This window comes from Fukomys damarensis, unplaced genomic scaffold, assembly GCF_012274545.1.
Source record: "Fukomys damarensis isolate Sample0158 unplaced genomic scaffold, DMR_v1.0_HiC HiC_scaffold_38, whole genome shotgun sequence".
In the NCBI taxonomy this organism is placed as follows: Eukaryota; Metazoa; Chordata; class Mammalia; order Rodentia; family Bathyergidae; genus Fukomys; species Fukomys damarensis.
In genome coordinates, this window is record NW_022900950.1 from 39,193,989 (window position 1) to 39,210,084 (window position 16,096).

At 34.4% G+C, this 16,096-nt stretch overlaps 1 protein-coding gene across 3 annotated transcripts in view; it reads left to right on the plus strand.

Annotated features, from left to right (window-relative positions):
• The window catches only part of Nbea (neurobeachin), a 680,165-nt gene that overhangs the window by 594,933 nt on the left and 69,136 nt on the right, over positions 1–16,096 (plus strand). For all 3 annotated transcript variants that reach the window (XM_010623923.1, XM_010623924.1, XM_010623926.3), the window contains 2 exons: positions 7,291–7,410; positions 15,208–15,360. In XM_010623923.1, coding sequence (XP_010622225.1) covers positions 7,291–7,410; positions 15,208–15,360 — 273 coding nt within the window. The remainder of the gene's footprint in view (positions 1–7,290; positions 7,411–15,207; positions 15,361–16,096) is intronic.

The window sequence follows — 16,096 nt, forward strand, 5'->3', positions numbered from 1 at the left end:
TATAATCATTCTCCTAAATGGCCAATGTAGAAATGGAGAAGATTTATTAGATGCTTTCTGTATTTTATCATCTCGTATATCCAAAGACACATCTATAGATTGTACCAACTAAATATCTCTATGGTCTATCTCCTTTTCTATATTCACTCTGCTACTTCCTTTAGTTTAGGATCCCATTATTTCCCATCTAAATTTATTGCAAAACCTCCTAACAAATCTTTGTGCTTTTTCCAATCTAGTGTAGTTAGAAGCACTTACTGGAGTCAGGTAGTCTGATTTTCCTTTTCTTTCTTTCTTTTTGTTCTCTCCCCATCCCCCACAAAGCACTGAGTGGGGAGAATGCTAAATCAAAGCAATGCATCAATATTATCTTCTCCCCTCACTAACATATACTAATGACCACTCTGTTGTATGAGGCCCACATGCCTCAAAAACACTGAAAAAGCATCATAAATGAGAATACTTTTTGATATTTTTCCCTAAGTCTAAAGGGCAGCTTTAATTTGGAGGTCTTCTTTAAGTAGTTTATCAATTACAGGGAGAAATTGAACTTCCAAAAATGTAATACATGTGTGTTTTAAGTAGCTTATCAGCCACTGAGAGATGCCATGAACACTATTATCACTAATATAAAGCTTATCAGAATTATATTTCAGTATGACTGAACACAAAGTTTATGTTTTTCATAACTCTACACCAATATGAAAAGTTAAAGAACTTCAGGTTCACTGGTCTCTAGAGAAAACAACCCAAATCTTACTTAAAGAAATAAACTCTGAGGCTGGGGGTTTTGGCTCAGTGGTTCTGCCACCTCCCTCCCAAGCACAAGGGCCCAAGTTCAATCCCCATTACCTCCCCCCGAAAAAAAAGTAAACTCTGTAATGATGAACAAAAAGTAAAAACATAAAATTGTATTTCCTTTTTTAGATCAAAGTTATTAAATCTATCTAATTTGTCCAAAGATTTGGCTTAATTTATGAAGTAGGATTCTTTTTTAAAAATGTTTCTGTGGTAGCAATTAAGTGCTAAGAAAATGCTTCACATTAAGGCAAAAGGTAAAGACTCTGAATTATAGATAGTCATGTAAGAGTTTATAGAGTTCATCTTGAAGTTTTTAGCTATAGCTCAAAACTGTACAGAGACACCAAAATTTCAAACAGCTGATTTCCTTTACAATGGACGTAAAATACCTTAAATGACTTGAGCTCACAAATAAACAGATAAGGAAATGAAGAATGATTTAGATTCTCTGATCACCAAATGATTGTACCATAAAACTAAATTTGTATTCATTATCACCACAGTGGAAAATGACTTTTAAATGTGCGTGAGTCAGAAACAAACAAAAACTCAGTAGTTGAAGTAAAATTTTAAAACCTAGAGAAAAGAGTGTCATTAAAGCTATTGTTCTTTTTGCTGTTAAGAAAAGATGACCCTGGGCTTAAGCAATCCTTGAGGTAGACTTCTTGAGCTACACAGTCTACTTAGCTGCATCAAGTTGTCCACACAGAACTCTGCAGAGGGACCTCCAAAATCTCTAGATAAGGAAATTTTTTTAAAATACTGAAACCAGAGATTTTCACTTTGGGAGGCGTTTTCATACAACCTCAGGGTCCCTGAATGATAATCATTGCCTTAGTGAACCACTGTCATGGAGGCATAGGACACTTCTCTCAGGTACCATAAGAATGGGGAAGAAAAGGGTTAAGAGCCATCTTAGGGGGAGGAAAAAAATTTTTCAACTAGGTTATTTTGAAATATATAAAATTATATTCTGTGTTTTTTATATAGACAAATTAGTCAAATCTAGAGGCATATTTGCAAGGCTTATTCAGGTACAGTCCACAAAAACATTTGCTCTCAACCTGCTGATTCTATCTTGAATAAATAATCAAATCATAAATTATAATCCACCCTTAGTTGGTTATTTTATTGGAATGTAATACAAACTTGAATCTACAAGGCTATGATAAACTGTTCCCATATTTACCCTAAACATACCAGGGCTGAACAACAGAAATGTAATTGCAAGGTGTTTATTTAATTTAAATTTATGGTAGCCACATAAAAAAGGTGAAATTAATGTTAATAAGTTTGTTTGGGCCAGGGATTTAGCTCAGTGGTGGCATACCTGCCTGGCAAACATAAGATCCTGAGATCAATTCCCAGTACCAAAAAAAAAAAGTTTGCTCTCCCCAGTATCCTCAAAATGTTATCATTTCAACATAAAATCAATATAAAATTATTAATATAAAAATGAGATATCCTACTCTTTTGTATGTCTTTGAAGTTCATAATACCCTCTGTATGCACACACACACACACACACACACACACACACACCCCACATCTCAATTTGAACTAGTGACATTTCAAAAGCTCAGTACTTACATGTGTCTATTTGTGGCTGTATTGGACAAAACAGATCTACAGAGATACTTTTATGGGGGCCCATTTAGCCCAAATATCTTATGATATATTGTTATAAATACAAGTATTATGGCATAATACCTTACTAAGTGTTTGACGTAATAGCCAGGAATTGTGACTTCTTACCCCAAGTGACTTAGGGATGATACAGGAGACACTTATGCAACTCCCATCCTGCTAGGTGTCTGATACGTGGAGTTTGTGTTCTCCAAAATCAAAGAATGAATTCTGAGAAACAGGAAGGTGAAGAGTAGGAAATATATTCTGAGGGATAGACAGCTCCTTCCTCAGAGGGACAGGAGAGACCCAGAAAATGGACTGCCCAAGAGCCCACTTCTGCCAAAGAAATTTTATATGGCAAAATAACGAGGTGGTCATAAGGTAGGACAAAGCTATGCTCAACCAATAGCATTACAAGTATAGTAGTTTAGGTAACATTGATCCAATGGGGAAGCAACTCACATAGCAAGTGTACATGAAAATAGTAAGGACCTTTCCTAGAAGGGATGGTTCAGGAGGTCTTTGTCCCCCACCCAAGGTGACTGCTGCTTGTTTAGAATATCAGTCATTATTGTTCATACCTTGGGGAAGTATGTAGATGCAGTCATTCTAACCTTTATCTTGAGGCCTGGTTTTCAAAGAATGTTCCTCCAACCACAGTTGTAATGTGTTCTGATCTTATGCACTGAATTTTTTACAGGTCTAGCTCTATCTGAGTACCTGTAATATTTCTAATTAACTTAGCTGTCTATAATACAAGGAGTTTAGGAAATTCAAAATGCATTAAAATTAGCGTCACTAAGAATTAGTTCATAAAAATATAACATAGAATAAACAAGAATCTCCCCTTCACCTTTCAAGGCTTTTAGACCTAGAGTCGTTAAAGCCATTAGTCTTAGTCAATATACTAAGTGTGACAATGATAATAATTGTATAAAGATGCTAATTAACTACATACCTCATTACATTAAAGCAAAAATATCGTTTTAGACAAACTAGTCGTGAATCTCTTTTCTAGGGAGGGAAGGGAAATGAGGAAAAAAAATCTGTCTGAATCACAAGGTTCTAAAAAGACCACTTCCTTGATAGGTTTCTAAGCAAATGATAAACTGTCATATCAAAATTTGGAATTTCTTCAGATAATAACTAATACAGAATAGTTTTTAACTATTCTGGAATGTTTTTAACCTTACCATGGTCATATAATATCTATTCTGAAGTAATTAAATCTTACTATTTCAGCCTTTATAACCTAAATACCTTCCAAATTTAGTACATTGAGCCTTTCTATCCAACACCCATTTCTTAGATATTTATTATAACTCTTAGGAAGTTAAATAGGCTCTGTTAAAAATGTTAATTTATAAATACAATGTCTAGAATTTGGAAACTTCTTTATACATTATGTGTTGTTTGCCGGAAGATAAGTTAGGTAGAACTCTCAAAGATATTGGCATTGGAAAAGTCTTTATGAATAAATCCTCAGTAGCACGGGAACTAGCACAAAGAATCAAAAACTGGGATCTCATCTTTTTAAGAAGCTTCTGCACTGCAAGAGAAACCACCACCAGAGCTAAGAGACAACCTACAGTGTGGGAAAAAATTTTACCAGCTGTTCTTCAGACAAACAAAGGTCTACTCTCTAGAATATGTAAAGGACTCAAAAAAATCAGACCCCCCCCAAATATAAAGACCCATTTCAAACATGGGCATCTGAAATGAACAGACATTTCTCAGACAAAGAAGTAAAAGCAGCAAATAAGCATATGAAAAAATGATCAACATTACTTGTCATTTGAGAGATGCAGATGAAGACAACACTGAGATTCCACCTCACCCTGGAAAGAATGGCTGCTGTCAAGAAAACCAACAAATGTTGGCGGGGTTGTGGGAGAAAGGAATCCTTCTCCATTGTTGGTGGGAGTGTAGACTGGTGCCACCACTGTGGAAATCAATATGGAACTATCTCAAACAACTAGGATTAGAAGTTGCATTTGACCCAGCTATTCCTGTGCTGGGTATCTTCCCAAAAGAATTAAGTGAGTCATGCCACAGTGATATATGTATACCCATGTTTATAGTAGCATAGTTTGTAATAGCTAAAACTTGGAAACAGCCCAGTTGCCCATCTGAAGACTGGATAAAGAAGATGTGAGGGGTTTTTATAAAGTACTACTCAGCCATAAAGAATGAGAATCTAGAGATATTTATAGCTAAATGGATACATATTGAGGTCATACTCTTAAGTGAAATAAATAGGACATACATGTAAATACCAAATAGTTTCTCTGGTGTGAAAAACTAAAAGTGTAAATAAGGATCAAAATGTATAGTTCATAATATGAAATAGGAAGAAAATATCCAAAGGGGAAGTGGGGTGGGTTTGGGAAAGGAAAGAAGGGAATGGAATTAATATGAGAAAATGAAAAATTGGAAACAATGTCTTTGTAAATAGGAAGCAGTGGAGGGGTTGAAGGGAGGGCAAGGGAATGAGGAAAAAAATAAGAACCAAGGTAGACTGTGTAAAGGTACACATTTCCAATGATGCATGTCATTATATTGTATACCTAAAATGTACCAATAAACAATGTAACATAAATAAATAACTTATGTATTCTCTTCAGAGCTTACCCTAGAGCCTCTTTAAGCCATAAAGTGTATGTTTGGAATAAAAAATATTAGAAATACTTTTGAAAGTTTGTAATTAATGCCAAAAGATAATGCTACTGAATAAAAGATTTTTGCCTTATTTTGAATACTGATTCTTAAGAGCAATATATATTTAATTAAAGGAACATGAGAACTGTTTAACCCCCCTGTTGCCTACCAGTACTTACTAGAGATGTGAAAGATTCTGAAAAATACTTCTCGGTTCTTTCAAAGGAAATGAGAGAAAATAAACATCGGAGTTATGAAAGACCAGTAGAAATAGTAGTTCCTCCACTTCCCAGAAAGTAATTTGGATTTTCTCAGTTGTAAAAGGGAATAATTATACCTACTCTGGAAAATAATGGTGAGGATTGTTAACTGAGACAATACAGTGCCAGCTGGGCGTGGTGGCGCACGCCTGTAATCCTAGCCCTCAGGAGGCTGAGGCAGGAGGATCACTGTGAGTTTGAGACCAGCCTGGGTTACATAGTGAATTCCAGGTCAGTTGCAACTAGTGAGACCCTGTCTCAAAAAAAAAAAAAAAAAAAAAAAAAGACAGTACCTACCAGAGAAAGGCAATCAGTAACTGCTAGTTGCCCTTCCCTTTTGGCTTTATTGTGCCACATATTACTTTAAATATACATAGTTTCTTTGCTATAGCTATGTTTAAAGCACTACTACCCATAGGTGGAGTTTGGTTTGGGCTTTTAAATAAGATAAAGGGTGTGAAAAGAAAAACCTGTAAGGAGAAAAATATTTTATGAGATAACTAAGCAAAAATTACATAAAACAAAAATAAAAGAGTTAGGCAAAGAAAAGAGGGGCCCATTGACCATTAACACTGGAGGATCTGACCTGGAGTTTTTAAAGCCCAGTGAGTACCAGTGTTTCAATTACTGAAATTGCTGTTTATTATTTATTGATTTATATGTCTTATCTCCTAAACTGACAGTTTGTCTAGTATGATCATAAAATGTCTCATATGCTGATATACTCATAGGAAATATGCAGTGAAGATATGTTAGGTGAGTAAAAATAAAAACTCTTTAGGTTTAATATAACATTTGGTCTTCCATCTTCTGTGTAATCAGGCATGAGTCAAATGAGAAGAAAGGCCTTGTACTATATCTTCGAGGTAATAGGGAAACAGACAGAAAAAAAGTAATCTCCACAGTAATCAGACCTTGAAGGATCAATATTCACTTATAAACAAATAGATTATCAATTTCTATTAGTACTCTACCATTGTAGCCACTGGAGGCCTTCAGGAACAATGAGAATTTATGTCAGTAATGTAGAATATGGCCCTAAAACAGTTGTTAATTAGATCTTCTTAAGAGCTACTTAAGAAAAGAAAATGTAGAATTCTTCAATATTCTGTGCTTTTGAGTACCACCAGATTAATAAACTTTGTTACCAGAAAACTTTAAAAAATTCTTCAATTCAAGACTTTTTCTTTTCACTATGTCCATCAGTGCTTTTAGCATGCCTTTGTTAAGGGTTGAAAACTGGAAAGGATTTTGTAATTCAGGTTGTGGTCAAGATCCGCTTTTAGTGGGTGATGATAAGAAGTAGGGCTTTGCATATATAAATGAGTTTGTACCTAGCAGAGGAAATGTCACATACAAAAGACAAGAAGCAGGAGCACAGTAGTGTTAAACACATTGCATATCATTCAGGCTTCTTTAAGACAAATTAAGTAATTTAGATTTTCTCTTAATAGCTCCCAAGAGTTGTTGAAGGACAGTTAGCAGGGATTTGCATTTTTAACAGATCATTAGACCATACAGTAGAACTAAACTGGGCAAGCCTTTCCCAGGTACCCTAAAATGGACGTCCACTAATGAATACACTGCAGTGGAAAGTTAGAGGGATGTTTAATGTTGTAACGTCAGTGTATATGGCCTTCATTATTAGGAAGAAAAACTGAGTTATGAATGTCATGTAAAATCATTTGTCATAAGATCATAGAACACTAGAATACCATCATTTTATACATCGGAAGCCTAAGAAGCCAAAGGACCTGGCACATTTGCAGAGCAACAGGTACCATGGTGGCCCAGGCAGGCGCAGACCCACATCTCCTGACTCGTTAGTGTGAGCGTTCTTCCAAGCTCTGCACTACCTCCACTTTAAGAGAGTCTACTCATATTTTACAAAGGAATGAGCAGAACTGTTTTTCAAATGGCCAATTTACTGTTTTTTGCTTAGGAACCTTTCACAACCTTCTTCCTCAATGCAAATGATGGAAAATTTGACCATCCAGATCGAACCTTCTCATCAATTGCAAGGTCTTGGAGAACTAGTCAGAGAGATACCTCCGATGTAAAGGTAGGCTCTTTCATTAGTTAATATTAATTGAATTTCAAAATGTTTTGAAATTTTGATTTTATTGTTTAAGTGGGTATATGAGTTATGTTATAGTTTTGTTCCATAATATTAAAATTATATCTCACATCTAACCTTAAAAGGAAATAAGTGAGCATCATTTTAAAATGCTGTATATTTTATATTAGATAAGATGTTTTCAATATTTCAAAAAATTTTCTATCTAATTTAGATGGAATAATCAGGAGATAGAAAGAAAAGCCCATAAATTGCCTTTCCTGCTGTTCTCTCAATATCTGGCCCATTCCATAAAACAGCAGGAATTGGATTTGACCTTAATGTGTCATATTGTTATAGCTTGCCCAGCTTTGGGTTTGTGTAGCCTGGGGCAATTAATAAAGCATTAATGACAAGACCCATTTAAAATGTAGGCTTTTCTGTGCAGCCTTAGCTTTTACTTGACTGTGCCTGAGGATACTGTGCAACAATACACATTAGATTAAACCAACCAGGAACAGCCAGAGAGCAGAGTAATATTACAGTTGGTACTACTTAACTATTGTTAAATACAAAGATTTGTTATTCATTTATAAGGGTCTTGTTTCTAAAAACATGACTATATTTAATAAATGAAATCCATTTGTTCTCTCATTTTTCTCTTTTTTCCTGGTAATAACATTTCATGATCAGGTTCTCACATAGGTAAATATGTTTCTTCTTTTAAGCCACTTTTCTTCAAGGCATTTTTCCTATTAGTGTCACTCAGTATAAAAATGTTATGGTATCATTCTCTTTAAGGTATTAATCCAGCAAAAGGCACTTAATTAAAGTAAATATTACCAGTAATTTATGTGTGCTTATCTTTTGCAAAATATTTATATGACAATTATGTTACCAAACTAAAAGGAAAATGAGATGAATCCAACTTCTGTTCTTTTCCCAAGCAGAAAAAAATAAAATGCAGCCAACTAGATAGATATGTATCATACCTATATGTTTTATTTATTGCTGTCAAAGTTCATGTAGTGATTATTAAATTATACACATGACATAGTCACATTTAGAAATAATAGCAGAATTTAGCTTGTATTCTTATTATGTTAAATTGTGGAAGTTCACAGTTTTCTTCTAACAATATTATATCATAAAGTGTAACAATATTATAACTTTTATGAAAAGTTAAAATCCATGTGCCATCATTTCAACTAATTTACTACCAATGAATTCAAGGAAGGAGTCTGTTTCTTATTTAATAATACTTAGAATAATATAGAAAATGGGAGTCTGTGGGCTCTCACTGAATTAACACAATATAAGGAGCACTCAATAAATATTCTGTATGTGAAATAAATATCCTTATTAATAATTGAAAGCTTCCTATCACATTTAAGGTTACTTAGATCTTAAGTCAGAGCAAACAGTGAAAATGCCTGTTCACTGTTACCTGACATCACCATAAGAAAGAAAAGTTTCTTTCAGCTTCATTGAAAGATGCACCTCCATATGCCCACACGCATTGGGGGTCTCATCCTAACTTATTTATGTAAATACAGTTTTTGATTTAACTCTATTCTGAGTTTTACTGATGATTTAGACCATCATATACCTCAGGTTCTGTTTCAGTCTCAGTGACCAATATCCTATACTAGGCTTGCCCCTAGAAATTCCCTCAACAGTTTTCCTGCTCAGACCATTTCAGAAACATTGCCATTTTGTTCAAATAACAATTGTGCTACCTATGTTTCTAAAGTCACATCGTCAAGGACAGAGACCAGAGTGACTATCACTCACATGGAGGTTTTTTGTTTCTCATCCTCAAGCAACCCTACTGAACAAACATGTACTCCCTCCAGACTTAATTGGTTCACAAGCAGCTCATTTGCCCAGATTGATGTTATGCAGAGTGCTCTCATTTTCAGTTCTCTCATGCCACCATCCTGCGTATTTCATATTGTGTGATAATGAATCTTGAACATCTTGCTGTGTTGACCTATTCTTTTCTTTTCAAAGGCTACATGCTACAATAACTACAATAATGGATTTACAAAATGTGTTGATAAGAGTTTGCTTTTCTCTCTGTTACTGTTAAGCCAAGGATGCAGTGAATCACATGCCTGCACAGCAACCTCGACAAACTTTGTGTACATATGCAAAGGAATTCCTGTTAACCACACTGGTGGCTCATAAGCTATATAAATTTTGAGGGTTTTTTTTTTTTAACTGTCATTCCCCAAAACAACAGTTCATTCCCTATAGCAGTGTGTAAAGGGGCCTCCTCCGCTACCACATCATCACTACTATAGTAAATGGTGGGACTTCAGCTACACTGCTTATTGAAAGGATTGAATCTGTTTTGGTTTGCATTTGTTTGAGTGACATTCAGCACTTTTCATATGGTTATTGACTTGTATATTGACAAAAACCTTTGCCCATTTTTCGTTTGGGACTTCCGTCTTTTTGTGATTCCCTGAAAATGATTTTTGACATTAAAGTTGCAAATTGCAGGCATATTTTCTCAGTCTTTTTGCTTTATGCTTCAATTGTATGCCTGTGTGTGTATGTGTTTCTAGCCAAAAATATCCATTTTTCCCTTTTCATTACAGCAGAATATGTGTCTTTATGACAGAAATATTAGAGAGACGGTAATTTTTGTGGTAATTTCTAGTGGTAACAAAATTTTTCTAAATTCATGAATAAACATTTGATTAAAGTATACAGTACATTTTACTTTAAAATAATTACTGATATAGCAAGGAAGAATATGTTACCAATACTTATATTAATCATTTTGCTATGTGTTAAAATCTAATTCGCTTTTTATTTCTTACCCAAAAACTACAGTGTACCTTTTGTTATATATTTAAGGAAATATGTTTTCATTTCCAGAGAAGAAAAGTATCTTTGCAAATCTAACTTAGATAATCCTATTGGAGTGAACTAGAATGTAGTAGATGGTTTTATTCTGTCTCTCTCTATTAATGTCACTTTCTTCCTGTGCTAATGAATACAAGATGGGGAAAAAAGTGCTGCCAAAGTGACCTCTCAGGAGAGAGGTCTCCAGAGTTGAGTCACACCAGTTAGTTTTTACTTTATTTATTTATTTATAGTTTACATTTTTTTCTCTTGTAACATAGTCTTTCTAGCCATGACATCCAACATAGAGTTCTTACACTAATTTGCCTTAATGCCTTCAAAAGTTGTTCTATTACTTTTGAATAGCTATGTAGATGTCAGAAAAGGTAGCTATGACAAAATGTCATTAAGGTGACATAGTGTAAATTAATGCAGTTAATGGAGGTGCTCACCACTGACTCAGTGACCCATTATGAGCTCTGGTGGAATTAACGAATGCTCAGGCATCAATCTTTTGAAAAAAGGAAAGAAAAGAAATGGCAGCTTTAAAACCTTGCAGTGAATTATATTAGAAAAGTGAAAACGTCTGGATTGGATTTGATTTCACTAGAAGCCATAAAATGGTATGCTTTCTCAGCAAAATATATTAAACTGAAATGTCAGATTTGATGCAATAGGTATACAATTATGATAGTGTTAATAGTGGTCTTCTATCATTTTAAGACATACTTTCAAGTCCAATTTCTCAGCAGCTTGAACTTGTCATAAGCTTATAAATTAGAAATTGTGTTTGAGGATATTTTCTTATTTTTGACAGAACGAATATAATACTATTGACTGTACCATAGGGTTTTAGTATAGCTGTTAAAATAAACTAGAAATCACATTTATAGACACAAAATGCTAGTTACAATATTCATTTTTCAATTTCTTCAATAATATTTGGTGTCTTTCTGAAGCGTTTTTCATTTTAGAAATTTTAAGCTACATGGATTTTTTTCTTAAAAAGAAGCTGATTAGCAGCAGTTTATCAATGGGAACTGATTAGGCAGAAAGCAATATCTTTATCAGGCAAGCAAGTATTTAATGTGCCTCCTTAGAAGGAAGCTCACAAGTTATTAATAGTGGACTGTGTTCTTTTTTTGAATAACAATTAACAATTTTCAAACGTGTTTTTGTTGATTACTTGAAACAGTCTTCAAAACAGTCCTTATTTTGCATAGGGGGTTCCCAGAGATGAGATAATTTGCCTAAGCTCTCACATGGACAGCTAGAGAGGAAACCAGAACCAGCCCTTTGTCTACTCTTACTTTCATCAGCTGGCCGTGCTATTTATGCTTAGTTCTGCATAATCATATCCAGTCACTTTGACTGTGTTGAAGTAATTGACGAATCAGTCATTCATTGCTGAACAACTAACTGCTCCAGAATTTAGTGGCTTAAAAACATAATAATGATCTTTTGCATCCTCACTGTTCTGAAGTTGCAGCAGAGCTAAACAAAAGTGTCCTACACCCTTATATTTCTTAAAATACTACTTCAAAACTGAACAGTTTTTTGTTTCTCTTCTCTCTGTCTTGCAATACCTTATCTATATACCATTAAAAGAAACCGCTGATTGCTTTCAGCATTCTGCCTTGAAATTTCCTTAGGCAGAAACACAGGTTCATTAGATTCTTTTTCTGTCCAAAATTGCTGCAAGAGATAGCCTTGTTAATTTTGCTGGCCACATAACCTGGGTCACTTGTCTCCTGTTTCCTTTCTGATCTCCTGACCCCACCCAGCAGTCTACTTTGTACCCCTCCAGCCCCTGCCTGCTGCTTTTAAATTTTTATTTCTTCAGTACTTCTCTTGGAAATTTTAGTTATAGTTCTTACTATGTAACAGATTATCCCAAAACTTACAGGTTTAAAACAGCTGTTTGTTGGCAGAGTTAAGAGCCAAGAAGAACTCATCTCTGTACCCCACCAAATCTGGGGAGGCTTGACTAGTCCAGAGACTCCAAGATGGTAGAACAACTAGGGATTGGTTAGGACTGTCTGTCTCCCACATGATCTCCCTTACAAGTGATCACCTTATTTAGGTGGCAGCTGGCTTTGAAAAAGGCTTCGAAGAGGACACAAACAGAGCCTCCAAGATCCCTTAAGTATTAATCTTGTTTGGAAGCCCTAAGTCTCATTTTGTCACATACTGTGTATGAGACAAAACAGACTATGTGCAGAGAGAAGGGAAATAGATTCCAACTGTTTTTGGTACGAGTGGTGAAATAGAAATGCCACATGGCTTGTGGGACAGGAGGAACTAACTATTACAGCCGACTTTGAGAAAATTCAACAAGGTACCAATTTTGAAATAAGTTCCAGTTTAGCTTACATCATTCTATTCATATATTATACATTGAGATATAAATCAAAAGCTGAAGTGTAAATAAGTCATCAATATATCTGACTGGTCTAGGTACAAAGGTTAGTCCATTTATTTGAGGGGCTGGGGATTTAGCTCAGTGGTTCTGCCACCTGCCTCGCAAGTACAAGGTCCCAAGTTCGATCCCCAGTACCAAAAACAAAAACAAATTTGATTAGAATACCTGAATCATGAAAATTGTGTGCAGTTTTTCATTCAACCAAACAAAGCTCTATCACTCTGAATTATAGGTGCATTTTGGTACTGGGTGAACTCAGCAGTAATAGTGTTGGTCTGCATCTTAAAATAAATTGATAGTGATTAGAACCTCAGTCAATAGTGGTTAGAACCTAAAGTATATTTTACATGAACCTATGAAATGTATTACTCATATGACTCCTTTAATCTTTACATCTATGCTGCGAGTTAATTACTTTCATCATCACCAACTCACAAAGCAAGAAATCGATTGCCTTTGTCATCCAATATCTTTCTGTAAAACAAATTTGAGCATATGTATAACTCTCCTTAAACATTTTAGCTGACAATGAGACAATATCCAAACAGCCTGGCCTTTTACAAAGTGTCCTCTATCATCAAGACCTCTATACCTCCAGATAACTTCCTCCCATCCTGATCCACTCCCCAATATTCCCTGTGCTCCACCTGTACTCAGTTTCTGAACACTCCTTGACAGTACTCTGTGACAAACCCTGCTGTTTCTACTTAGCTGTGATCTATTTAGATGTCCCTACTCCCTCCTCTCTACCCACTAGTGCCTGCCCTATCCTTCCACAGCTTAATTCCTGTACATTATAATCATCTTTGTTATAATCAACCCCTTAGACAAGACTAGGATTTACTTGATGGTAAGTCCAAGTCTTGTCCACTTTTTGTTTTTCAAGTACACATCACAGTGTTTAGAACTAAAAAACTATTGAATATACTCATTACAATAAAGTCCAATTCTTAAAAAAACAAAAACAAAAAAACCCTAAACTACGGCGGGGGATTTAACTCAGTGGTTCTGCCACCTACCTCGAAAGTGCAGGGTCCTGAGTTCAAGCCCCAGTCAAAAAAAAAAAAAAAAAAAAAAACTAAGCTTGGTTTATCCATAAAATTGTTAGAGAAAATTAATATTATTATCTTAGGGTTCAAATTATCATTATGACCAAATTGACACAGCATTACTAAGAAAAATACTCACTTATCCTGTAATAGATATGTTGGTTTTATTGTAGAACTAAAAGAAGGAAAAGCTTTTGTGTATGCTTTTCTTAGAAAATTAAGGACCCAATTTATTTTGTTTGAAGACCTCGGTATCTGGTAATTTTAATTTTTCTATGCATCCCTAGAAAAGACCACAGTAAGATTCAAATTTCAGGTATTATGCCAAGAGTGTTAATCATATTACACAAATAAATGGTTTCTGTTTTTCATAATATAAAGTTTATTGGCCCCCTCACACTAACATTTGAAAAAGAATGGTAGAGGTGGCATACATAAAAAACTGTAGTGGTTTGTTTTGCTTCATATTTTATCCCAATTAATTTAAAAAACAAAAACTTAGTGCCTTAAAATCTGATTTTTTTTCTATATTAGATTATAAAGTAACATAAACCTCACACTAGATGCCATGTGTCATACGTTTGTCTTGAATCCATTTGTGTATGCCATATCTGTACCTAAGAAAAACAAGTTGTCTTTGCATTCAGTTTATTAATTACCTACATTCCAGTAACATACATTTAATATTTAAGACTGATTATAATTTTGTACAGAGTCTCTTTATCATGTTCAGTGGTAGCTATAAAAATAATTTATTTGGGGCTAGGGATGTATCATTGGGCTTCATTGCCAGCACTGCAAAAAAAAAAAATTTTTTTAATGAGTCAAATTGCAAAATAAAACTAGATCTCTTTATAAATATCAAATATTGTGATGGCCGGTACAGTCAAAAGGGAGTAGAAAATAAGTGAGTTTTAGCTTCATAGGCAAAAACGTTTTGTGTGTGTGTGTGTGTGTGTGTGTGTGTGTGTGTGTGTGTGACCAGAGATCAAACTCAGGACCTTGCACTTGCCAGGCAGGCACAGTGCCACTGAGCTACATCCCTGGTTGTCAACAACTTTTAAAAAGTATGGATAGTTCACTAATATTCAGAAAAATTTAGCTAATATAGCTTCATACAGTGCCCACTTTGGCCTCACATATATAATATAGCTTCATATGTTTGTTTACTAATTCTCTTATGAATGATTGCTACTTTGTATAATTTTTTCTCTTAATTAACCGTAGCAAGGTAAGATTGAAAATGAGTAACATTTTAAATTTTGTATATTACAAACATAAAATATCAAAAATTATTCAAAAGTAATGATTCATCTTCTCTTACCAGACACTTAAAGAAAATTAAATGGAGAAAAGTATAAAGTATTGGCTTTTGTTAAAGAGTTTTATTTCATGTACAGTTAGTTCTAAATTAATTCTTTTGTTCAACTGATTTTTATAAAGTGACTTAATACACTATATTTTTGTTCCTGGCAGGAACTAATTCCAGAGTTCTACTACCTGCCAGAGATGTTTGTCAACAGTAATGGATATCACCTTGGCATCAGAGAAGATGAAGTAGTGGTAAATGATGTTGATCTTCCCCCTTGGGCAAAAAAACCTGAAGACTTTGTACGAATCAACAGGATGGTAAGAGGAATTTTATTTTTCCTTGAGCAGTCATCAGGAAGTTAAATTTTGTGCTAAAATTTTTCTTTATTTTTAGCTTTTACAAATTGCCACTTGACATCTATAAATACACAGTTAAGATTTAAGAAAAAAGACCAAAAGCATTTTTTTCTAGTCTTCTGACAGCATTCATTGTGGGGTGGATTTCCTTTCCTGCAGACTAATCAAGGAATGATAATTCAGTTATGTTTGCTCCCTTAGGAAAAGGAAATCAGACGAGCATCTGTTTACTAATACAGCATGTTCTGAAGTGCTTAAAATTGAAACCTGTTCCTTATTCTTACTACTATAACAGTACACCTGCATACTTTTTTCATAAAAATATTCCAAACAGGAAAAGAATTACATTTGAAGAATATTTATATATAGGAAATTTATGTTTGAGGTAATAAGCTACCTTATTATGTTAATGTGTTTGACTGTAAGAGAACACCCACCTTGTAAACCCTCTTTTTAATCTGTGTGACAGATGTCTTCATGTTCAAATAAGAAATGTGTAAATAGAATATTTTCAAGTGGGAATTTTATATAATTCAATATATATTTATCCACGAAGGAGATTTCAATCTCAATGTGGTTATGGTACATGGAAATTAACCATTTTACAAAACATCCTCTCTAGTGTACTATTCTTGGTCATTTGAGAAATTAGCTCAGTGAAATCAATGACCCCAATACATCTCTAACTCTGTTTTGC